General features: G+C 42.6%; 1 protein-coding gene across 3 annotated transcripts in view; it reads left to right on the top strand.

The window, feature by feature from the left end:
* Nucleotides 1-26122, top strand: part of ABCC4 (ATP binding cassette subfamily C member 4) — a 239495-nt gene that overhangs the window by 179455 nt on the left and 33918 nt on the right. For 2 of the 3 annotated variants that reach the window (XM_036893689.2, XM_057494606.1), the window contains exons 21-26: nt 7212-7362; nt 12456-12575; nt 13980-14090; nt 15026-15126; nt 16164-16355; nt 22958-23113. In XM_036893689.2, coding sequence (XP_036749584.2) covers nt 7212-7362; nt 12456-12575; nt 13980-14090; nt 15026-15126; nt 16164-16355; nt 22958-23113 — 831 coding nt within the window. Of the gene's footprint in view, nt 1-7211; nt 7363-12455; nt 12576-13979; nt 14091-15025; nt 15127-16163; nt 16356-16852; nt 16948-22957; nt 23114-26122 lie in introns of all 3 variants that reach the window. The other variant, XR_008994591.1, reaches the window with a different exon arrangement.

The following is a 26122-nucleotide window of genomic DNA, read 5'->3' as shown; positions in this document are numbered from 1 at the left end:
AATTCCTAGGAGTGGAATTCCCAGGTCAAAGGTATTTCTATTTTTAGTTTTTTGAGGAACCTCCATATTGCTTTCCACAATGGTTGAACTAGTTTACATTCCCACCAGCAGTGTAGGAGGGTTCCCCTTTCTCCGCATCCTCACCAGCATTTGTTGTTCTTAGTTTTTTTGATACTGGCCATCCTTACTGGTGTGAGGTGATATCTCATTGTGGTTTTAATTTGCATTTCCCTGATAATTAGTGATGTGGAGCATCGTTTCATGTGCCTGTTGGCCATCTGAATTTCTTCTTTGGAGAATTGTCTGTTCATATCCTCCACCCATTTTTTAATCAGGTTATTTACTTTTTGGGTATTGAGATGTGTGAGTTCTTTATATATTTTGGATGTTAGCCCCTTGTTGGATATGTCATTTACAAATATATTCTCCCATACTGTAGGATGCTTTTTTGTTTTACTGATGGTGTCCTTTGCTGTACAGAAGCCTTTTAGCTTGATGTAGTCCCATGTGTTCATTTTTGCTTTTGTTTCCCTTGCCTGAGGAGATACATTCATGAAAAAGTTGCTCATGTTTATATTCAAGAGACTTTTGCCTGTGTTTTCTTCTAAGAGTTTTATGGTTTCATGACTTAAATTCAGGTCTTTAATCCATTTTGAGTTTACTCTTGTGTATGGAGTTAGACAGTGATCCAGTTTCATTCTCTTGCATGTAGCTGTCCAGTTTTGCCAATACCAGTTGTTGAAGAGGCTGTCATTTCCCCATTGTATGTCCATGGCTCCTTTATCATATATTAGTTGACCATATATGCATGGGTTAATATCTGGGCTCTCTATTCTATTCCATTGATCTATGGGTCTGTTCCTGTGCTGGTACCAAATTGTCTTGATTACTGTGGCTTTGTAGTGGAGCCTGAAGTCAGGGAATATAATCCCCCCAGCTTTCTTCTTCCTTCTTAGGATTGCTTTGCTATTTGGGATCTTTTGTCGTTCCATATGAATTTTAGAACTACTCGCTCTAGTTCATTGAAGAATGCTGTTAGTGTTTTGATAGGGATTGCATTGAATCTGTAGATTGCTTTAGGCAGGATGGCCATTTTGATAATTTTAATTTTTCCTATCCATGAGCATGGGATGTGTTTCCATCTATAGGTATCTTCTTTAATTTCTTTCATGAGTGTCTTGTAGTTTTCAGAGTATAGGTCTTTCAATTCCTTGCTTAGGTTTATTCCGAGGTATTTTATTCTTTTTGATGCAATTGTGAATGGAATTGTTTTCTTGATTTCTCTTTCTGCTATTTCATTGTTAGTATATAGAAATGCAACTTTCTGTGTATTAATTTTATATCCTGCAACTTTGCTGAAGTCAGTTATTAGTTTTAGTAGTTTTGGGGTGGATTCTTTAGGGTTTTCTATGTATAATATCATGTCATGTGCAATGAAAGGTTATTTTTTTTACCTCATGTGTTTCTAGAATAAATAAGTAGGAGAATCTCTCCTACACCCCTGTCCATAAACAGCTTTCTGATAAAAAACCAGGCATCATATTTTCTCTCTCTAAATCAGGAGAAAATCTTGACATGTTTTCTTGCCTAGAAGTGAATCTTGCTTTGTTTGTTGCATTTAGTCTTATCTTCTGCAAAATCAGTAGTTGTTTAAGGCAATCCGGGCTGTACTTATCACAAATTGGAACAGAGTTCTTAAAGAGTCAGACAGCAGAACTAAAAGCTTTGAAATTCCTCTGAGTTGTTAGCCATCTTAATAATCCTGATTTTATTTTTTTAATACGGTAAACACATAACAAAAGTACTGTCTACTGATTAAGAGGCCTTATGATTAGATACACATTGTACTTTGTGCCTAATATAATTATGAGAGCCAGAGAGTTCAAATAAGAATGGAGTGAGCCAAAAGTATGGATGACATATTTATTTGCATAAAATAAGACGAATACATTTTTACTGCTGTTTATAGAAAACATGTTCTTTGGCACAAGCTTCACAAAGAATAGCAGGAACAGAATCCATGGAATTAAGCTTAAAGTAAATTGTGGGTAGATACCTAGGAATTTCTATAGGACTATAAGCAGTTTGGTAGTTAAATGTCAAACAGGTCTTCTTTTATTTAAAATTGGGCTTATATAAGGAATATGTTAAGGTCTGTAACATTAGGGATTCAGTGTTAATTCTAGAAGAGGAGACATCCTGGGGAAGTTTTATATTTTTATTATCCAAATATAGACATTGAACATGTAAAATAGCCTTATTCTACGTTCTTGGGTTTTATGTATTTATTAAAATTAAAATTGGCCCTTATTTCACTTTGCTTTCTGGGCTTAGAACTCATCTTCTGAAACTGTGTTTCTTTTTCTTATTTAAACAGTAATTCTTAAATCAACACGTGTTAGTATGTTCTGCTAGCAAGTATTTTTAAGAACTTTTTAATGATCAGCTCTGCTCTGTGAGCTGATGAGCCTATTGTTCCCTAATTAGCTGGGAGTTTAGGGCTGGGCTTCTCATGGGAGAGACCAGACACAACCCCAGGAAACCCAACAAAACTAAAAAATTCAGACAAAAGGGAAAATATGTAAAGTAATATAATTCAGTATTATTTTTTTTCCAAATCTTATTTGTGTATGGAATACAATATCTTGCACAGATTAAAAGAAGAGGCTAGGGGTCAAAATGCCTGTAAGACGTCTGACTTGGGGCAATTACTAAACCTTCCTGAGCATCAGTTCCTTCTTTGCCAGTGGAGGTGATAATCCCTTCTACTCAGCTCAGATGTGAGAGTGGAATTAAATAGTGCATGTGAAGAGGTTAGGAGGTTGGACACAAGGCAAGCCTTATGAAATGTTATCCTTATTGGTATTTGGAGGGTGGGGCAATTGTACCTTTTTTCAGATGTCAACTAGATGGAATTGTGGAATTCCTTCTGTATTAATGGGGAAATTTGTCATAGGCCCTAGCAATAAAGCAATGGCTGATGTCTAAAATTTTTCAGTGAAAATGTCAGCGTATTTCATGAGTAATTTTTTCCTCTTCTGTATTATTTTTGTATGCCTTGTTAATAATGCATTTAGGTGCTAGTGTGGTTTGTCAGCAGAAGCTGCTCATAAGGCAGTACCCTTTTTGAGGAAGAGAGGTGTGCCTTGGACATCCTGCCCACAGGTGTTGGTGACATCCTGATGGTCCAAACCTGAATGTTTGCCAACCTGGAGTAGACACAGTTGAATTTCTTGAGATTCACTAGTGTACAAAGTCTAGTTTTTTCTCTTGATAATGATACCAGTTCAGGATGCATAAAAGAGAAACCATCGAATGGATTTTCTCTTTTGGATATACTGAATAATCTGGCACGTAGGCACTGGGTTTGGTTTTGTTGATTCAAGGCTCCACCAGCTTTTTCCTCAGTTGCTCAGAAATGCTCAGCAATTTCAGAGCAGTAAGTCTTAACACTAAGAAAAAGGTACGACTTGAAGCAAAAAAGGATATGAAATAAGAAAAGAAACATCTCAAACAATGCTGAGTTGCCTCCCTTTCCTGAGGTTACCAATCTTTGGGAGGCATAGAGTTGGGATAAAAAGTAATGGAGAAGAGAAAAATTGTAGCATGCAGGGAGTTCATTGGCCATCTTATCTCAGAAGTGCATATTCAAACAAAGTAGACCTCAGATACTATAGCCAGAGAAAAGCCAGTCTCTTTGGTACATGATACATCGTTCCATCTAGGAAAAATTAACACCTGGTCTGATAAGCCCCTGCAGAGTACTAACATCCTTTTATGTTGTTGGTATACCCCAGTTTTACCTAAGATAAAGAGTGGTGGAGAGTCTTACTCTCCCTATTAACACTCAAGAGGGTCGGCCCTAACCACTGTCCGATAGCACAATACTAGGCTAATGCAGCCTCCCGTCCAGGGTTAGGGCATGTCTGTCATTCTTTGCCAACTCAGAATTATACAAAGTGTAAAAAATCAACATGTGCTCTCAAGTGAAAGACTTCAGCCAAGAATTGTTTCTATATGTTCAAGTGGCTTCATAGATTTTGAGTAGAATTCCCAACTGGCGTGCTCCAAATGGGATACAGGCACATCAAAATAGTGATTCCCCTTAGATTTTGGGGTGTTGGGGCGTGGATCAACATGTTTCTGGGCTGTGTATATATCATTGTCTCTGTGTGCTGCAGCATGACAGATACAGAAGCACTGGCCGTGGGCAGTGGGTCGTCAGATGCACTTAGAATCCAGTCAGATGGGGGGAATTGTGTGTGGAGCTTGGATTAAGCTCCTTGGAATCCCTGGGAACATGGAAGGAAGGATTGAGACTGGCTCCAAGGAAGGGATGTTTGTTCAGCCCCAGAACCTTCTGTTTCCCCTAACAGAGTGTTATGATCTTTCTGCTTAGGTATTATTTTTACCCTCTGCCAACTTCTGTAAAGAGTGTGAGAGAGCTGGCAGTAAAAGATTTCCATATATATGTACATAAATACATATAAATATAAGCCCATACATTGTGTATATGTTTTTATAATAAGGTATAGTATCTGATTCACTGTGAGGCTGGCCATATAGTATGACTTACAAGTAGAAATAAAACTTACAGAAAGCCTCTGAATTGCTTTTGAATTTGGGACATCAAATCTGAAAGACCTCACCTGAAAGTTTCTGAGAGCAAAAGTTTACAGTCTTTAATGAGGACAGAGAGTGTTGGCACAGCCCTGATAGTGTCCTGAGTTTTGAGCTTATTTCTGCTGCCAGGCTGGCAGCCATGAAAGGCCCTTACCCTGGAGAAAGTCAAACAATTGATACCGGTTGATACTGTCCAATCAAATGATGTGAGTCTGCTAAAAATAAAAGTGTACATTTGATTTTTTTTCATAATTGACATCTCAGTCATATATTTCTTTTCCTCCTGACAACAAATGATGGCAAGCCTATTGACTTTACCTGAGAGCAGTTACAGAAGGAGCTGGAAGGACACTCCCTTCAGTCATGAGGGGAAGGAAAAAGCTTGCCTTCCTAATTAGTATGGCAGGATGGGATGCATCAGCTAATCCAGTAGCTGTAAGAAATTGTTCAGCTGTAGGTGTAAGGGAGAGAGACCAGACAGTCCTATTTTCTCCCCTTTATGATTGGACTTTGTTCCTTCATAATTCCATGCATCTTCCCTCTAGGTTTTGTGTTGATATCACAGTAGAGAGTGAGAGAAATGGTACAAACACATGGGTCTACATCAAGATAACGTAGTTTCACCAGAGCTCTTGTGCACAGATCTGGAAGTTTCTGGAGGCTTCCTCCTTCCTCCATGCTCCTGCCTGCAGCTGTTGCACTTGGGTTTCCCATGTATGAATTGTTTCTGGCTTTTTCCTCAACACAGTGGCTTCCCGAGTTTAGGACAACCCCTTAATCTCCCAGCTTCAGGTTACCTATAAATGGAAATGGCAGCTCCTTCTTTTGTCATTCATATGAAGGTTGTGCAGATCCGCAGAGCAAACGGATGTGGCCGAGCTGTGCAATGGCAACCTGTGTGTTGTCCGGCGTCACCCTGCTTACCTTCCCTCAGAGTCAGGCCCACTGCTCTGGGTGGCATGGTGTGGAAAGGCCCTGGGCTGGTCTTGAGAGGACACAACTATCGCAGGCAAGCGTGCTCACCTTGGTGGCCCTGCTCCATCTCGGGCAGCATTTCCATCAGCTCTGACCACTACCTGAACACTTCTTACACCAGCCTGTGTTTGTTAAGCCAGCCTGAAATCCAGCAGCAAGTCCCTGCTTAGAGCCCTCTGAAAACTATTCATGTTCTTCCTTGCATTTCCATGGTACTCTGTGCCTTTGTGGATGGTCGTGGACTTGTATCCATCTAGGATTGTGGACCTTGGAGGCCTTGGCCCATGCCGTGTGAAGCCGCCTGTCCCCCCCACCCGCTCACCCCTTTACGGCAGGCAGACACTAAGTGTTAATTTGCATTCCTGTTGCCTGAGCTGGTACACCATGTGATCGATCGATCATGCCTTCCTGATAAAGATGGATACTTAAATTAGCGTCATCCAGTGACTTGGGTTTCTATTTCAGCTGCTCTTTTTAGACCAAGACATATGCCAAGATAAAATCATGCCGAGGGACGAGGTGATGATTAAACAAAGGTCCCCAAAACTCTTAGCACAGTGCCTTGAATGTGGTAAACACCTGACAAATGGCATCTTATATTGTTATCACCATTAGCCACTGAAATAGACATTTAAATACTTAATCTTAATGATAGAAATTTCAATGTAAATCCAGATAAGATTTTTAAAAACTTTTAGACATTGTAAGTTGTTTTCCTTATGGAAACTCAGGTATCTAAGAAATACCAAAAACGTGTTTCATTGTATCTCTCTTCTCTTGTCTGTTCTTTATTGGGCATGCTGATGAACTCTGAAATCCCTTGAATAAGGTATTTAGAGAGAGAGAGAGAAAAAAAGAGGCTCTCAAAAAAATAAAAAAATTTTCCTGAATAATACAAGTTGGCCTTCTGTTGAGGGCAAGCTGAAACATACCCCTGGCTCCATGACTGATGCTCTGCAGTCCTGACCAAGTCTTTTCCTCTCTCTGTGCTTCACTATCTCCATCTGCAGAATGAGATATTACTGTTACTCAGTAGGGCTCTTATAAGGATTAAATGAGATCATACTTGTGAAGTATTTAGTGGGTAACCCTGTGCAGTCAGTAGATGTTAACTGTGGACAGAGAACCAAGAAAGAGAAACTCCCACTTCCAGAGGTAAACATTTACATTTCCCCCTCCTTTCTGACCACCTCATTTGTAACTGGCTGCTTCTATCTCCTTACCTGTCTATCTGGGTCTCCGGATTCCTCCGTGATACCTGCTTGCTCATTTATCTTGTAATATCTGCTGAGAGTCTGGGATTCAAGTCCGACTCTCAAATTTTCTCCTCTGTTAAATAGGGAAAATATTAATACCTACCTCATACGGCTGTTGAGTGTGTCAAGAGAGCTAATACCTAGACATTCTTACAGTATTTGGCACATAGTAGGGACACAGTAACTATCATCAGGACCACCTATAATTTTGTTATTTCTTTGGGTGGGAAAGCATTCCGTGCCATTCCAACACAGCTTTTGAAGAAAGGAGTTTAACCCTGGTAAAACAACCTATTAAGTCTATTTTTGAAAAGAATTCTTGGTAAGGAGGCCTCTGGTCTGTTCTCTCTGTTTCAGACGTTCCTACAAGTGATTGGTGTGGTGGGTGTGGCCATGGCAGTGATTCCCTGGATTGTAATACCTCTGATTCTCCTCGGCATCCTTTTCTTTGTTCTTCGGCAGTACTTCTTAAAAACGTCAAGAGATGTCAAACGCCTGGAATCGACAAGTGAGTACTGGAGCTCTCAGGCTGGGATGGCAGTGCACGCTAACTTGCAGTTATGCTGTAATTCAGGAGCCCCCTGAAATTGTGTAGACTCTGTCTTCCAAGAATTTCTAGGTTAATGTTAGGTCCCTGAGTGTCACGGCCCCTGTGTGTCAGTGTGGCCCTTAGGGAGGCTGGAGCTGAGGGAAGGGCCAGTGGGGCTTGCAGGTGAGCACCAGGAAGGCGTGCAGGATGCCTGTGGAATATTGCTTCAGTACAGTGTGAGCACCATGAAGACGAGCCCTTCATCTTCCGCATGACATACTTCCTAACACAGAGCAGACACTCAGTAAATATTCAAAGGAATAAACTATTTAGTCATGTTGGAACTAATATGGAAGGAAAGTGGTTGGAATTCTTCTCCCCCTGAAGTTATTAGGAATGGCAAGGAAAGGAAAAGAGGTCAGGGAGTAATACTCATGTGTCAGAAGCGATACATTTGAAAAACATATTACTTTCACATACTCAGAAAATGGCAAATAAGTTGACAATTGTTAAATGTTTTGAAAACGTAAGCATTGTTGTTTTCAGTTTCGATCTTTATTATCACCACTACTTGGTTTAATGCCACATCGCCGGAAGTTTTTTTCCCTCTAGGCTGTCCGTGTGAGTGGATGCTGAAAGTAATTTCCTTAGGAGGACACAGGAGAGGGATGGGTTCGGTGTTCATTTAGTCTGACTGTGTTCAGTTTCCTACTTTTGGAATAATGGAGAAAACATTTTATGATCATTCTATTCTACAGATAATCACAGAGGATGAAATAATTCACAGCTTATCTCATTGTTGATGCACATGTTTCATTATAATTAATAAATCACAAGGACAGTAGAAGTATAATATTACAAAAAAAGAAAAGAAATAAAACCCCAATAAGGTACAAGGAAAATAGCCAAGTCTGAGGAAAGAAGATACTTGCATCAGAAACCTCAACTGTAGATAGTTACTGCACACAACAGCTGAAGAAAATTTTTTCAGTCATCAAGAGAATAAGCCAAACTGCCAGAAGGTCTGGTTTTGTGAGGTGTTCCGGTGGGGTGGCAGAGCAGCGTAGTCCACATACGGGTGACATCCTGCTGACGTGACTTAGCACAGTGATAGGACCTGGAGAAGGCCAAAGAATAAGGCAGAAGTGATGAGCTCCGGGCAGTCTCTTGTGTAGGTGATGGGACCTCTGACACTTTGTGATTCGAGGCTGCTCATGAAGGGGGGTCATTTGTTGCAGAGGAGGTCTTGGGTATATTCAGAGAAGGGTTGTTTCGGAAGCAACTCGTGGTGCAGATTTTTGCCTGGAGCGAGGGCCACTTCCATCCATGTAGAACTGGAGACAAGGGGACCTCCTCAGGCCTTTTCCTGAAGCGATGTAGGATTTTCTCAGAGTCAGACTGGAGGTCCTGAGGACGTTGGCACAGCCCCCGAGGGATGTCTGGGTTGTGTGGCGCCGCAGTAGGCTTTGACATAAGTTGTGTAAGGATGTTCCCTCCAGCACACTCCCAGACAACCAAATGTGGTGAGCAGGTGATTAGATCTGTATTCTTACCTGTCTCCATGGTGGGTCTGTGCCCTAAGTAACAATTCCACCATCGTCTCTAAGCAGTAATTGGTGGTATTTATTGAGGCCACTGCTGGAACCATCAGCTAAAAAGGGGATGCCTGGTTGGTCTGGCTAGAAGGTGTAAAGACTTCATCCTTTCTTAGAAAGGCTACTAAAGTCCTGAGGATTATCTTCCGATCGTACTGCCTAACTGCAAACCTTAGGCTGACATTAAAGCCATCTTAATGACGAATCTGCAGAGGATCTTAATGGTTTTTTTATTTTTGCAGAAGTGAGCCTAGCAACAGCCCATCGCAGAGAAGTGCCTAAAACCAGGATGGCATTTGGTTGCATTTCTCTAGCCAGCTCTTTGTGTGGCAATGCCTGGACTATGAAGGCATATCCACATACTGTCTGTAAGGGAGCTGTCACCCATGTCTGCCGTGGTCATTGCCAGGGAGGGTCAGCACTTGCACCATGTGTTTTCAGACCATAGATCCTCATTTCTGCTGTTTTAAGGCGCTCTCATGCCAGATTCCCAGGGACTTTGTTCAACTTCAGGTGCTTATTAATAAGATTTACAGTAATGGGTGAGGCTGTTGGATGTTAGCTGAGTAAGACTGTGGAGTTTTCTCACCGTCAACTGCAAAGTCTGGAGAAAAATGCATTCAGTCATACGTGGGCATCTTCAACCCTGATTATCTCCCTCTGGGACGCCATGGCTGTGATTAAAAGCACAGTCTTGGGAATAAGACAGAGTTGGGTCTGACCCCGAGCTCTACCACTTCAGTGGGTTAATTTACTTAATCTTGGGCAGTGCTCTTAATCCTTAATATAGCCAAGGATATAATACCTGCCCTCCGGGGTTCTCATAGGGATTACTTGAGCTGATGCTTGTAAAGTGCTTGCTGGCCACTATGAAAGGCACTGCCTTAAACATGAGGGAATTAAGAACGTAGGAACAAGCAGCAGGTCTCACACAGTACTGAAGATAACCTGCAGCAGGGCTGTCAGCCAGGGTCTGTGCGTGCTGTTGCCTGCCCTCCCCTTCCAGGGAAGGTTTGCCGTCCTTGTGGGGTGTGACTCAAAGAGTCTTCAGGGTCGTGGAAAGTACGGCTGTCCATCTTGTGCAATGCAGGGTTACTCTGGCCTGTGGCTGCTGACCAATGCCAGGGGTGTTAACAAGCCTCTTCAGGATAGCCAGCTCAGTCTTTGTACAAAGAGTATTACATCAGGCGACGTAATAGCAGAGCCTTGACGTGAAAGAAACAGGATAGCGCTCGCAGGTGCTGATTCCTGCTGAAACTCTTGGGTATGAGATGAAGTTGGTGGTGTGGTCTTTGGGTTCCCTGGCATTCAAGGCTGGGATACCCAGTCTAAAGTCGACCCTGCCAGAGAGACTCAACTGCAGCTGTGCTCTTCCGATGAGGGAAGCAGGTGAGGATGCCCAAGCTGCAGAGCTTCATTCCAGCACCCTCCCTGGGTAGACAGCCACATCTGCTTCCTTCTCAGAGGATTGTCTGTGATAAAGTTGTATTTATGTCACAACATTTGCTCTGGAAATGAGAGCACAGTTCCAGTGAGTTCTCTTTCTTGCTATGATCACACAGCCTGGAATTCTCCTGAGTCGTCCCACGAGCACTCTATTTCCAGACTGACTGTTCTGGGGCAGCTGGGACACCTGCTGGGGTGTGCAGAAAAGACCTGTTCAGAACTTCCCCCCTTTCTTCCTTGGAGCATGAGCTCAATCCCTGTATGTTCACCTTGCTGTCTTTAAAAGTGCAAAGTTAAAAGAAGCTAAACAGGTTAAAGGATATAATGAAGAGAGAGACAATGCGGATGAGAGAATCAGACATATACACAACTAGGTGGCCAAACCCGCAGCCTGCAGTGGATGCAAGGGACGATGTTAGGTCATGTCTCGGCCTGAGGTTTTTTTTTTCCTTAAGCAGTTATCACTGGCAAGGGCCCCTAATGGTGAATGGCCCTGACACCCCAGTCAGGACAGACCCCAGAGCTGAGTGGGCAGTCAGCTGGTCTACAGCCCAGGGCTTCCAGCTTCTCTCTTCCCAGCATCTCACATGCAGAAGCCTGCTGCTTCCTTGCTCGAGGAGCTGTGGACACTAAGCTTGAGAGGGGGCTCTGTGTCTGTGCATTGTGACCCAGCACCCCCCCCACACAACACACACACACCCAGCGCCCACGTGCATGTTGCTGTTGACTGAACTCTCCTACAGGCGTTTAGATGCTGGGCTAAGGAGTCAGGCCTCAAAATCAGTTTGTTTTTTTCCCCTTGATTCTTTTCCTCATCTTTGTATAAAATCTCTGCAGCCTCCTATAAGATAAGTGATCTTACCTTCCCCTAAACACTCAGCTGTTGCTAACAGGTCACCACCAGGAGAGGCAGGGTAACAAAGTGACAATTAGTATTACCTGCTAATCCAGCACAGACTGTTACTTGTACCAGACAGAGATCACAGGCTTGCAATTTGCCCCGACAATGACTAATTACTCCTCATTCATGGTGGGAAATGAAATCCATAAGGGGTCGCCCCTGCCCAGCAGCATGCAGCCCTCCAGTTCCCCAATGAGTGGGGGCCAGTCCCTGGTGCTCATACACAGCGTGCTCTTAGGGGGGATGGAGGGGAACCAAGGGCCAGTCATGTGACACTAGTCCCCAAACCAGCAAGAGGTTACTCAAAAGAGAATGGCCACTAAGGCCACAGTCAGGTTCTGAAAGGGTGTCACATGCCACAGTGACCTGCAGACGTCAGGGCAAGTGTGTGGGAGAGCAGTTATAAAACCTTCCATCAGGTTCCTGGAGTTGAAGTCAAGACTATTCAAAGCCACCTTGGCTGCCCAGGTCTTATGGGCACACAGCTGGTGAAAGTCCCAGGTTCTCTGTGACTTGCAAAAATGCAGCTGGGCAGAGCAGGTACAGGGACATGCCACGAGGGGCAGGGAGATGGAAACTGTCCCTTCCCCTTCCTTCCCATGCACCAGTCCTACGCTAGGCACTATTCCCATTTTGGGGAGATACTGACTTTATCGCAACCCTTAGGAAGTTCATCTCAGGTGGAGGTGGACACACAGATAACTAATCATGTACATGTGGTGAGTACTCTCACAGAGGATTAAATTTAAAAATGCTACTGACTCAAAAGTTAGTGAACACTAATTCCCAGCTAGAAGAATGCAGACAGAGGCCTTGTTTGAGGAGACCTTGATGAATGAGTTAGCAAAGAAACCCTGGCTATGATTTGAATTTGGTCAAAGTAAAGTTCAAAGAGAAACCTTCAATTTTGGGTCATTAAAGTGAAGCGTGGTGTGACCAGAAGTTTGAGGGCTGATATGGATGGGCCTTTCCAGCCAGAGGGAGAGTGTCATTCCTTCTCCCCCAGGCAGCCCCTTGGAAGTGCTGGGCATCTGTTTGGTGGATCGTGGGACCACGGAGCACCAGCGGCAGGTGGCTTCCTCACCTGCACCCTCACTGACCCTTTTTGTGCTGTGTGTCTGCTTCCCCAGCACGGAGCCCGGTATTTTCCCACCTGTCGTCTTCTCTTCAGGGACTCTGGACCATCCGGGCATGCAAAGCAGAGGACAGGTTCCAGGAACTGTTCGACTCACATCAGGATTTGCATTCAGGTCTGCAAGTTTCTGGAAATTGATTCAAAAGATGGGATTTGCCACTTTCTGAGGCCTGGCCAGCCTCTCACAGGGACTTGCTGGCCCGTGCCACTCTCTCTGTCTCCCCCGGGCCAGCCCCTGCTCCCCTCCCCCACCCCCAGCTCCCCTTCCGCTTGGCCGTGCCTCCTCTCAGAATCCCTCTGAATTCTCTTCCTTTCATCTCACTGCTTTTCTCCCTTGACTGACTTTCATTGTCCTGTCCCTGTGCCCTTCAGGGCAGGGATCAGTGAACATTTTTTATAAAGAGCCAAATACTAAATATTTTAGGCTATGTGCACTATACTGTGTCTATTGCAACAAATCTATTTTGCTGTTGTAGCACGAAAACAGGCAAAGATAATACATCAGCAAGTGGCTGTGGCTGTGTGCCAATAAAACTTTATTTATAAAAACCTGTGGTGGGCCATTCTAGGCCTGCAGCCTGTAGTTTACTGACTCTTTTTTCAGACCATGTAGGGTGGCAGGAAATCAGTTTCCTCATTATCAGATTTGCCACCTACTTGATAAATATTATTCTTTGTGTCAGTGAAGTTTTTTTTAATGAAATACAGTTGATATACAATCTTATATTGGTCCTAAGGATACAATACAGTGATTCAACAGTTACATTATTAAATCCTCACCCTAACAAGTACAGTTGCTAACTGTCACCATCAGATGTTACAGAATTGTTGGATATATTCTCCATGCTGTGCTACCATCCCCAGGGCCGACCTATGTTATGATTGAGAATCTTTGTGCCCCTTTATCTCACATCCCCCTCCGCCTCCCCCATGATAACCACCAGTCAGTGAAGTTTTTTTTAATGTAGAAATTTCAGAATTTCCTCCATGTCTATAGAATCCTGGGCCATCTTTCTAGTCTTCACTGTATTTTGAAGATAAATGGCATTTTATAAGCCATGTGCAGATACTTTTAGTGAGATGGTCATTTAGATATGGCTCCTAAGGGATAAGTACTATGCAGGGCCCTGTAGTAATATGGAAAGTGCTGGAAACGAAGTGGGAGAACTGGGAACAGTCAACCATGTGAAGGGATGAGCTTCCCGTTGAGGCCCAACAGTGTACAAATGCACTGGTGGGACCATTTTTCCATGTTCTTTATTAGGATCATATTTCTATTTATGCCCTCAGGGTTGAATTTTTCAAAGCATGCTTCCCACTGTCCTGATCTCTCTGTGTACCATGCATTGTCCTCTGTCAAAACTTAGCTTCTGGATTCTTCAGTTTCCTTGGTGTACAACTGCTGTCCACGTTGTGTAAAAATCTTTAGCTAAACTGAGCAAAATGCTGTCCCTTGTTCAAAGTAGTTAACTCAATTTTTCTACTTACTCCTTACGCTTATTATGGTTCACAAATGCAGAGGCTTGGTTCTTGTTTTTGACTACATCCCGGTGGTTCGCCGTGCGTCTGGATGCCATCTGCGCCATCTTTGTCATCGTTGTTGCCTTTGGGTCCCTGATTCTGGCAAAAAGTAAGTACAGATGTGAATAACTATGTGTGGTATGATCACAGTTTATAGCTGCCTGCACAGTTATTAGATTAAACCCTTGCCACCTTGTCTAATATTATATATTGTTTGGTTCTGATGAATTGTATTATGTCAGTGTGTCATATGGGTGTGATTCTGCAGGGTGGCCCATGTAGAGGAGTCATTTTGGGTCTTGATAAGTTCCTGTTATCTTTTGTTGAATGGTTTCAGGCTTATGCAAATATAGCAGCTAACTTCCTGAGTGTCTGGCACCTGTGAGGAGAGAACCAAGTTTACTAGTAAGAATTTTGTCCAGCTTAGACCTTTGTTTTTCTCTTGAGGGCTACTCAGTTCTCATGGTTGTATGTGTCTGGTGCACTTGGTTGAAAAAGAGTCTCAGCAGGAAAGAATATGATCCTCACTGCCACACGGGCACCACATGATGTTGGCATGTGTGGCATGAATTCGCCATCCCTATCAGTTCCATAGCAAAAACACTGAATTACAATATAATAATTGAACATTGAGAGTAGTAGTTTAGATTTAAAAGCACCGGCTCTTAAGAATCCATTGCCTTGTTTTTAGTGGTTTCCAATTGCGGTCGCATTGGATGAAGAAAGTGAAATTACATAATGGTCCTTGAAACCATAAGGACGAGAGTCTAAATAATGGCCTTATTCTTCACCTTTATGACACTGTCAAGTGTATGTTGATCCTGTTGTGATTAACAAACTCATTTAGTAGTCTTTCTGAATTTATTATATTCACTTTTCATCATGTTAATGGTCTAAATCAATATCATAAAAGTAAAACTATCGCTATCATATGCAAAGTATTTAAATATTATAAAGGAATCTTCTTGCAAAAAGTGACGGAAGGAGCTGGGCTTGTTGGTAAGAAGGGGACTGACTCTATTCCCCTTTTCCCTCCTCATTTAGCTATGGATGCTGGGCAGGTTGGCCTGGCCCTGTCCTACGCCCTCACACTCATGGGGATGTTCCAGTGGTGCGTCAGGCAAAGCACCGAAGTTGAGAATATGGTAATGTTTATCTTAACATGTTTAGCCTTTTCAAGTCCTCTTGCCATTAAATGGCATAAAAGCACTTCTTATGTAAAATATTAAAACTGTTATTTTTACATTGTAGCTGACAGAGTTTTTTAGATCCTTCCTCCATCTGTTTAAAGTTAATGTAAAATAAAATATATACATCTTTTTCTCTGTCATATGTATGCTATGTCAGCAGGTTTTATATTCATCACAAGCTGTCTTCAAATGTAATAAATGTCTCTGTAGGAGGTGGGTTCTGAAATCCTGGGGAGGATATAAGCTAATTTCTTTGAGGCCTGTTTATTTTTGTTGGTAATTCCTCATTCCTAGTAAAAGGAGAATCCAGCATTTTGGGGTTGTTTGTTTAACAGATATCTCCTCCTTCTCCTGCTCCATCATTTTCGCATTTATTCTCGTATATGTTAAACACCTGAATTTGCCAGTGTCTCTTCTCTCTGGTGAGATAAGCTCTCCTTTTGGAAAGTACTTGTCAAAGGAGATATGGGGGCTTGAAAGCCTTAGTCAATATGAAAATTATCTCCTTTTTTGAATATTTGCACCTACTCCTAAAGAGAGAAAAACAATGAGAATCAAATCTTTCCATTTTGCTCTTCTAATAAAGAAGAAAGTAACTAATTGTTAAAACGAGATTTAATGACTACCCAATTCAGCTCATCTGTAACAGAGGCTCTTTGGTAGCAAAAGGTTATTGATTGTTGGCCACAGTGTTCTTTTCTTTGACAAAATCCTCTTGCTTTTTATTCAGCGGAAAAGTAGATAAGTAGAATCTTAGCATTCATTTCCCTCATTCTGTAAGTGTTGAAGGAAGTGTAGCCATCAGTGAAAGTGTTAGAAGAGTATGAACAAGTCTGTAAATCATCCAACTCCTTCTTCTGTCCTTGGGGATGTTAAGACCTGAGAGAGCTTTAACCAGCTAGTGTGAAAGAAGGACACTTCATTTAGAATTCCTTACCATCCATAAATGAGACCCTCCCATCCTGACCACTGTGATTTCCTGTGTCTTGCAGATGATTTCAGTAGAAAGGGTGAGTGAATATACAGAGCTGGAGAAAGAAGCTGCTTGGGAGTACGAGAAACGCCCGCCGCCCGCCTGGCCCCACGAAGGAGTGATCGTCTTTGATAACGTTAACTTTGCATATAGTTTAGACGGGCCTCTGGTACTGAAGCATCTGACTGCACTTATTAAATCAAGAGAAAAGGTTTGTTTAAACCATTGCGCCCTTTTAAGTTAGTTTCAGCTACAGTTTAACACTGCACCTGTGTGCTGGCTTCCTCATGAATGAGTTAGGGGGCCTCTCTGTTCCCCTGTGGATGCAGATTAGATCAAATGATATCAGAGGTAAATCTGCCCTGGAGACTGACCATCGAATGGGGGTACCAGCATTTCTCTCCTTGTGTCAGGAGCTGCCTTCTGGTGGTTAGTGGGCCCTGGGCCCCCGGGCTGGAGCTTAGCGGGTCCTGGCACACTCTAAGACTCGGAAATAAACCTGGCTCCTTGTCACTAACCCCCGGATGTCTAGTTCCTGTGATCCTTACCTCTCAGTATTTCTCAAATCCTCCTTCTCCTCATGGTGGCCTTCGGGTGCAGCCCACCTTGGCCCTTAGCCTCTTTATGTTACCACAATAGAATGTAACGTGTATTTTATCATAATTCAAAGATAAAAGGTGGCCCTTGAAGCATGCTTTCTAATTTTAGATCTGCATCTCACAGTACCTTGAGGCTGCTTCTGGTCAGGGAGCATCTTATTTTCATCTTTGCTCCCAAGAAAATGGCATTCTGCAGAGCCCACGGTGGGTGTTTGCGGGTCTGCTGGCCGGGGAGAGTGAGTAATACGCAAGTACCAAACAACCAGTGACCAAACGTAGACATCCCATGACCTAGATGTGTTAAGAAATGCACTTTTAAACTCTCTTTCCACCACCGGTCCGTGTAGTGGGCAGTAGTGTAAGTTATAAGGGATCCCCTTGTGACATGAAAGAGTAAGTGTTTAGCTTAGTGCCCAAACGCCCAGAGAGCCGCTTTGGAAAGCCACGCGGCAAAAGCCGGCTCCTCAGGAGATGCAGTGTCACCGTGGGCTGGGAAGGCGGTGAGCGCTGCCGGGCAGGCAGGCGTTGACTGCGCAGCCCTTGATGGAATTCTGTCCCACGGACACCGGAAGGCGTGTTTGTTTACTCACAATGTGTCCATCAGATTTCACATTCTAAACATAGTTCTGTTAATTTGCACGTGTCTTAAATTTTCCTTGGAGCCGTAAAATATGAATTATCTAAAAACTCTGTAGTGCAACTTAGAAACCCAACAGTTTCGTATTTTTCAATCTTCAAACCCCCAGATCACGGGATTATCTTAGATTCTAAAATGTTTGTGGGAAAATTGAATGTGGAGGCTGAATTGTAATAACTACAATGACTTGGCTTTTGAGTTGAGCCTTGGTCACTCCCAGTATCACCTTCAGCTCCGTTCACGTGACTAGAGAGCGTATCCAGGCAGCGTGGTCGTGAAATGACTTCACTCTGCCTGTGCAGAGCCCAGGCTCCATCTCCCTGACACCTCTCCCAGCCCCCATTACTCCATGACACCCCTTTGGTGTGGCACTTAATTGAGAGAGCCTGTTGCCCGAAGGATGTGGGAAGTGCCAACGTGGCAGAAATGGCGCTTCATTCTCTCTCAGCTGTTTCGTCTACTGTCCAGATCCCTGGAATTTGTAGTAAACAGGAAAATACAGTAGGTGTTAAGCAGGTTTCTAATTCATGGAAGAAATAGCAAGTAAAAATAAAGAACCATAATGAGGTAAATAGCACCCTCTGCTTCCCGGTGAGATTCTAAACACTGGCTGCGTTTTTCATTTAGATGATTTTGTGGTTGATTTGATCATTTTAGAGAGTACTGAGCCATTTTAAAGCATTTTCCAGCTCTAGAGGTAGATTGATTTTAGTTTGTTATTTATTTATTTTTTTTGCTCAGAGCTATTACTTGGATAATACATTTTTACAGATGTGTACTAGACCTTGCTGTAATGGGCAAAAATATTAGTTTCTTACATTTTCTTTTTTATATAATAGTTTCTTAGAAACCCCTCGCTCACTCCCAGATTGTCTCACCTGCCCTGCCAGCTCTCTGATTCCTTGCTATTCAGACTATATGCCAGGGCCAGTGACACCTGTATCACCCAGGAGCTTCTTAGAAATGCAGAATCTCAGGCCCACCCTCACCTCTTGACTCACAGTCACATTTGAACAAGGCTCTCCTCCTCCCCCCAGGAAAGTTGTCTCTCTCCCATAGGCAGTTTTTGATGTCTCATAATCCATGATTTCCAAGAAATGTCCTTTGACAGCTGCAAATTGAGCTCCTGAATCACCACAGCTCCTGAGTGAGCATGATGCTGTAGAAATCTCTACACCACCTTCCACCCTGTAGATGTATTTACTTTTATAGTCTGCAAATCATGGATTTACATTAGAACTTAATTCTGTGTGTCCAAGTTTGTGCATTTATTTGTCTTTCCAGTATTGTCTGTCTTCATCACAGTTGCCATCCAGCTGTCCACCCTCCCCCACACCGTCCTGCAGGGGCTAGAGGTGTTTCCCCACAGGCTTGGCCCTGGGTGGGTCTGGAGTCAGAGACAGCCAAGTATAGCAATATAGGAGTTGCTTTCACCCCCTGATGGGATCAGAAACTAGTCTTACTGCCTCAAGCAGGGCACTAGGTCTTTTGGGTCTGTTTCCCAGGTACTCGGTGCCCACCCATGGCAGGTTTGTCCCCTAGCCCAGCTGTGGATGCCAGTTCTTCCTGTTGACAACTAGCCCACCTGACCACAGGCTCCTCTCTGCTCAGAGATGTCAGCTCTCTTGTCCCACCCAGCACATTGTCCTCTCTGTAGTCAGATCATGCTTTAAATGTCTGATGATAGGATCTATGTGTGGGCCAGTTCCCTTAATCACAACCATACCTCTCCTCACTTTCTCTCTTCTAGCTAGACAGAGGGACCTGACAAGGTGCCAAGCCATCTAAGTAAGAAGGAGACCATCAGCAGAATGGACAAGAGGCATTCTTGGGTTTGAGTCTCATCCTGACACTTAGGGACTCTGTTATTTTAAAAATTAATCTTACTAAGCCTCCATCATATTTTTTGCAAAATGGAAGTAATAGGACCTAACCTCTAGGTTTGTTGTACAACTTAAATGAGATAAGATATATAAAGCACCTAGCACTGAAACCAGCACAAAGTGACTATCATTATCGTGGGGTGTGTAATGACCATAACCCCTTACACTGCATGCATTGTCTGCTCCCTGAAAATGAGGCTGGGCCTTTGCAATTGTATTTATGGTTGTAGGATCTGTCTGTCATGTCTGTCTGCTCTGTCCAGCTTATTGTATACCTAAACAATATGGTAATAGATTCTCCATAAAATTCTCCAGCCTGAGTTAACTCCTCAACTCTCAACAAAATGCTGATTTTGCACAGGGCAGCACAGGTAATACAAATAGTACAAAGATGAATCCAATACAGGTCCCACTGTCAACACACACCTTCCAGTAGAAGAAACAGGGACAGTTGCTTTGTAAGACAAAAGGAGGTCATGGTTTTTATGGAAGTTTAGAAAGAGAAGGTCAAACATCTGTTCGGGGTGAGAGAAGTCCATGTGAGGGGATAGGTAGAGCATTTCCAAGGAATTAGGCATTTGAGACAGACTTTGTGCCCTGTGAGTAGGATTCGAGCAGGAAGAAGCCCATGTGGAAGGCCTTCTGGGTGGGGCAAGCATAAGGCAAGGCATGACACCTTGAGTCAACGAATGGAGAATCAGGCACCTGCAGAGCATTCGGGGAATTGAACCTGAACTTTTCACATTTAAGCCTCCTAGTAATACCTAGGAACTGACCCGTGGAGATTAAGGATGGAGAGGTCAGTTGGGACAGAAGAGAAGTGTCTTGTAGAGGAGACTTCTGGGGGCAGCGTGCCAGGCCCAGAGCTGTCCTTCAGAAGCTTGAGCTGAGGGGTGAGTGCGCCTGGGCTGTAGCAGGAAGATGCAGGAGGCAGGCAGCCAGTAGCCGCTCTGTACTCCTAGCAAGACGTAATGGGGAAAGTGATTCCGCTTTTTGAAATCCAACAGGTGATTAAAACAAAGTTATAATACCCAGATTTGAGAACGTCTAGGGAAACAGGTGGGAGCTGAAATTGGTATCATGTTTCTGGAGGGTAGTTTGGCAGTACTTAACAGCCTCCTTTGAAAATGTTCATACCTGTTTCTCAGCGATTCCACATCTGAGGTTTTAAGAAAATAATTAAGGTTGTTTGCAAAGATTGAGCTTCAAGGATATTTAACACAGTTATTTATATTACTAAAATATTGGAGACAGCCTGAATGTCCACAAATAGGGCGTTTGTTAAATAAATGATCACGTATACTGTAATATTACATGGCCATTAAAATATTTTCATGAAAAAGTAAATGCAAACAGACTACAGCAATATGTTCCTATTAGTCCCACTTTGCTTAAATATATCGTGTCTCTAAGAATACACACCTACACACAAGTCCAGAAAGAAAACACATCAATAAGAATGGCTTTTTCAGAGTGCTGGGGTTATGGTTAATATTTATTTACTTTTCACTCATGTTCATTTGCATTGATGATGATTAAGAAAAGGGTGAGTTTGATGATTTTGTTTTTTGAAAGGTGCTGCATCCTTGTACTGAGGTGAGGGATTGAGTCTTAAAACATTGCAGAGGTAGAATCTTCAGGGCCTGGTTCCATGCTGGAATTGGAGAAAGCTGCAAGTAGAGGGGGTGTTTTGAGCTTGTAAGCCTAGGAAAGAAGTTACGAGGCTCACATGGGGAAGTCAGAAGAAGCTGTTGCTTTGAGTGGGGCGTTGGGTGTCAGTCATTTCTGATGCAGGTGGAGAATCCAGGCGCAAGTGTCTAATTGTGGATGTGGTCGTTTGAGACCAGCCTTGGCCTAGCTGGGAAAAGCAGAAAGGGAAGAGGAGGCCGTTGCAAAGCAGTTAAAACAAGAGTCTCTCAAAGTGTCCGTTTGGTGTTATGAATGTAAACTTACTGATACTGGTGATATTCTCTGTGGGCTTTTGGTTTAAAAAAAAAAAACCCATTGGTGACATGTGCAAGGCTCAGGCTATAGTTCCAATGACTGAACAGCAGAGAGAACCCTAGAGCCAGCTTTTCTTGGAGTTGCCTTTTTCTCTTTATCCTGACCTGAGTTTGGAGCTCACAGTCCTGTGGTGTGCGCGGCCCTTGGTGCCCCCATCATATCTCGGCCCTTTACCAGAAGTCTGCAGACGTTCCTGGTTCAGGAGAGCTAAGAGCACAGGAGCAGTCACACATTTCAGAGACACATTCTTGCCTGTGTCTTTGATGTGTGTTGATTTACATGTGAGAACACCCAGAAGCACACGTGAGCCATGTCTGTCTGTACCAGGACCTACCCACATGCGGAAAAGGGCCCTTCTGTGAAATACAAATCAGGGCTTACCACAAGGTACCATAATGGCTGCAAAGATAAAGTTAGCCAAGGCCACTTTTCTTACATTTAAGCTCTGTAATTGAAATGCCATTGTGGGTTTTGCAGATTAAGCTTTAACACTTTAGAGGTATTCAAATGAGGTATGTAAAGTTCCCGGCATAGCATCAGTGCTCAGAAAGGTGTAGTACTGTGTTCAAAGCTGTGAGTTTTTAAAATTTACTGAATTAATTTACAAGTGATTGAAAGCATATATTATGCCCTTCATTGATTCCAGATACTTAAATAGAGATGCTATCATCTCTTGGGAAGCTCCCACCAGGAATTTATAGTTGGGTAAGCTCATTGGTTAAAAAGACCAGTGTCTGCATAGGGTTTAAATATTCATATCTAGCAGCCAGTTTTTGCAATATAGTTTCTTTCCTGACCCGCATTTACCTGCATTATATTGATTCTTTGATATTATTGTCCATGCATTTAATTTCTCCCTGCTTTGGTTTTAATAACTAGACTGATACTTGACATGTATCTTCCCCAAGGGGCAATTGTCTAAGTATTAATGGTTAGTAAAATGCCTTTTGAACTACTCAGATGAAAGGCCCCATATAAATAGCAAATGTTATTTGTGTTTGTTGTTGATCTCATTATGTGTATTTTGGCTACTGGCTACTGTCTTTTAAGACACTGAGACCTGCATTTCAAAATTTTAAGATGTTTTCTTTTAAGACAGAACATAACCAGATATTTAATAACCGGAAATGATTTAGTTTCTCTACCAAAGAGTAATTCCTCTAAAAAGATAGAACTCTGAGAAAATGAATACTTGTTTATGTATAACACTTCTGACTTGACATCTCCATAAAATCATGCAAGAAATTCTCAAGGTCCAAAATACCCAAATACTAGGAATGAAGCTAGTTTAAAAGCTGACATCTTACTGACCACATATGAGACTCCTAGCTTTTCACTGCCAGTAGACTGTGTTATTCTTAACTCTTCTTACAACCAGTGGATCTCAACTAGGTGAAAATGTCTCCCCAAGGGACATTTGTCAATGTCTGACATTTTTGGTTTTCACCATTTAGGGGGTGCTACTGGTATCTGATAGGTACAGCCCAGAGATCCTGGCAAACCTCCTATAGTGCACAGGACTGTCCCCCACAGCAAAGAGTTAATCTGGCCCAAAATTTCAGCAGTGCCAATGTTGAGAACTCTTATAGGCTGTGTTCGATATAGAACTTCTTAATTCACCTCAACAGCCAGTGCCTCCTAGGTTCGCTGCATATTGTTATTTCTTCATCCCTCTTGGGTCTCTCCACAGGTTGGCATTGTGGGAAGAACAGGAGCTGGAAAAAGTTCCCTCATCTCGGCCCTTTTCAGATTGTCAGAACCCAAAGGTAAAATCTGGATTGATAAGATCTTGACAACTGAAATTGGACTTCACGATTTAAGGAAGAAAATGTCAATCATACCTCAGGTATGCAAGTCAGAGTGTTCTCAAGTGTTGTGTTTATAAGGGCTTAGTTGCTTTGGGTTTAATTTTTTTAATTGAATGAGCAGGTTGCTCCTTTTCCCCTAGCAGAGCGTATTTTAACAGGAGGTGTTTTCATCATATACCAGGTTTGGTTTGGTCATTTGTTTTGTTTTGAATGTGTGATTTAATACCTTACCAGATTGATTCTGGACTCAGACTTTCTCAGGTGTGACATAATTACATAATTCTGAAAACAAAATGAGAAATGGTTTGTTTAGCACTGGAGGCTCCTATAAGGAAACATGGATTTGAAGTGTCTTAATGATGGAATTTTGCTGTAGAAAATAAGGTTACCTTTTCCAAGGTGATTGTTTCCATGGAGGGCCTTCTGTGAAATGTGGGGTGGGGGGGGCTTCAAGAATTACAGAGTGTGTAGATGTCTAGGGGAAACTTTCAGAATCTAGCTATTAGTAAAAGAGTTTGTCCAGGGAGGGTGCAGGTAGTACAGGACGGTGGGGCAGGACCAGGATAGGAATTCCATCTCTCTGCATTTCAGTTTTCTCTGCTTTACAAGACAGCTAATGGTACCAACTCCTAGAGCCACTCGGGACTAGATCAGCACGTGGGAAGAATCCCACGCAGACCCAGTACACGGCTACTCCTGTGATCATGGATGTCAGCAGACCACCTCTTCCTGAGCTCTGATTCTCTCTTCTTTTATTCTGCTGATTAACAGAAGCATAACTTTCAGGAAATGTTCTGGAGATTGGATTATATGCACAGTAGAAACTCCTGTCGTTCTTTGTGGTTTATCCATTCAACATAAAAATTCAGAAAATATTTATTGAGCAATTATTGCTTTTAGGTATATAGCCAGGGGCAACGTAGGCCCTGTGCCCACTGACCTGAGGCCTGCAGGCATGAGGCCTCATGTCTTCCATCCTGCTCTATTTGGCTTTTATACATATTCAGTTCCAGATGTGGCTGATTTTGTTTTTTTTAATTTGAGTTTTCCCCTATGCTCTGTAATTATGGGACTATCAGGGAAAGCTGAGAAGAACACCCATGCACTCTGAGGTGAGATACATAGAAAGGAGATGAAACAGAAGCAGCCAGGTAAATGTGTAAAGAGCTCTTAAGTGCCAATTTATTAGGAAGCACATAGAACATGGACCTGAAGGGAAGGAGAAGATGGACTTTTATGGCTTAGTAGAGCCATTGCTACTTACCACTGACCTCAAAAATAGTTGGAGTAACTTAGAAATTAAGACATCCCTTTCAGAGCCACTACAAGATGCCACCTCAGACCCCCTAGGTTACTACAGTCACTAAAACAGAAAATACCAAGTGTTGGTAAGGATGTGAAGAAATTGGACCCTTGCACATTGCTTATGGGAACTTAAATGGTATAGCCACTGTGGAAACCAGGATGGAGGTTCTTGGAAAAATTAAAATTAGGAACATCATATGATCCACAAGTTCCACTTCTGGGTATATACCCCAAAGAATTGAAAGTAGGGATTCAAAGAGATATTTGTACACCCGTGTTCATAGCAGCGCTATTCACAGTGGTCGCAATGTGGAAGCAACCCAGATGTCCATAGGTGGATAAAAGTGTGACATAGTGGACTGTTTTGCAGCCTTTAAATGGAAGGAAATTCTGACATGTTCCACAACATGGATGAACCTTGGGAACATTATGTTAGTTGAAATAAGCCAGTCACAAAAGAAAAAATATTATATGATTCCACCTACGTGAGGTACCTAGAGAAGTTGATTTCATGGAGACCGGAAGTAGAATGGTGGTCGCCAGGGGCTGGAGGGAGGTAGGGGCAAGGGAGTAGTTTAATGGGTACAGAGTTTCAGCTTTGCAAGATGAAAAGAATTCCGTGGGTAGATGGTGGTGATGGCTGCGCAACAATGTGAATGTATTGAATAGCACCGAACTCTACACTTAGAATTGGTTACGGTGGTAAATTTTATACTATCTGTATTTTGCCACAATTAAAAAAAAATTTTTTAATAGCTCTTCTATCCCTATGCTTCTGTTTTTATTTCTGCTTTTTAATTGAAGAATAATTGACAAACTGTATTAGTTTCAGGTGTACAACAAACTGATTCGACATTTATATACATTACAAGACTGTCACTACAAAAAGTCTAGCTACCATCTGTCGCCTTGTGATCCCCTTCATCTCTTTTGCCCATTTAAAAATAAAAAAAAAGAAGAACATATCCCTTTCAGGAAAAGTGGGAAGAGATTTGCAGCACATATATTCTGTGTATTTAAAGATTCCCTCTGGCTGTTAAGTTCATGACTTAGTGACTGCAATAGAAAGTAAGTTTAAATTCCCTAGTTTTATATTTTGGTCATACCCATCTCTGAAATGGGCCAAATGAGATTAGTTAGCAGAAATAATGGGCATGTCCTTAAAGTGCTTTCATAGCCTCGGATAAAAGGATCTAGAAATGTGTCCTGCATTACTTTTCATGCTTCTTAATAAGAAATGGTTGTATGCATGTGTACATAAAAGAACTATATAAATAAAGAAACAACATTAGATGATTCTTGGCTCTGCCAGCAATGTTTTGGAAGCACATCTGAGCAAAGACTAAATATACCTTGACATCACCAGGTTTTGGTTCTGTTCCATGAGTTCCCACCCTACTTTTGAGCATGCTCTATGTACATACTCCAGAGACCGTGCTTACAAAACAGTGCTAAGCTTTGTATCCATGTAGATAATGATCACCAACCATTGTAAACACAGAACCTTTACTTTTTCACTTTATATGCCTCTGTCTCCAAGGCACAATGTTAGTTGATTAAAGAGTCTGGAAAGACCATGCAATCTGCCAAGGGTCCCAGGAAATCATTCAGGAGGCAACCCAGGATAGAGTCTCAAAGACCGTGAGCATCTACATGACCCACATTTTTATTCCAGCTCTGCTTCCTGTGAGTGTGTGACCTTGATGAAGTCACTCTGCCTCCAAGCTTCAGTTTCCTTGTCA

The sequence above is a fragment of the Manis pentadactyla genome, chromosome 17, assembly GCF_030020395.1.
Source record: "Manis pentadactyla isolate mManPen7 chromosome 17, mManPen7.hap1, whole genome shotgun sequence".
In the NCBI taxonomy this organism is placed as follows: domain Eukaryota; kingdom Metazoa; phylum Chordata; class Mammalia; order Pholidota; family Manidae; genus Manis; species Manis pentadactyla.
This window is presented reverse-complemented; position numbering and strand designations above follow the sequence as displayed.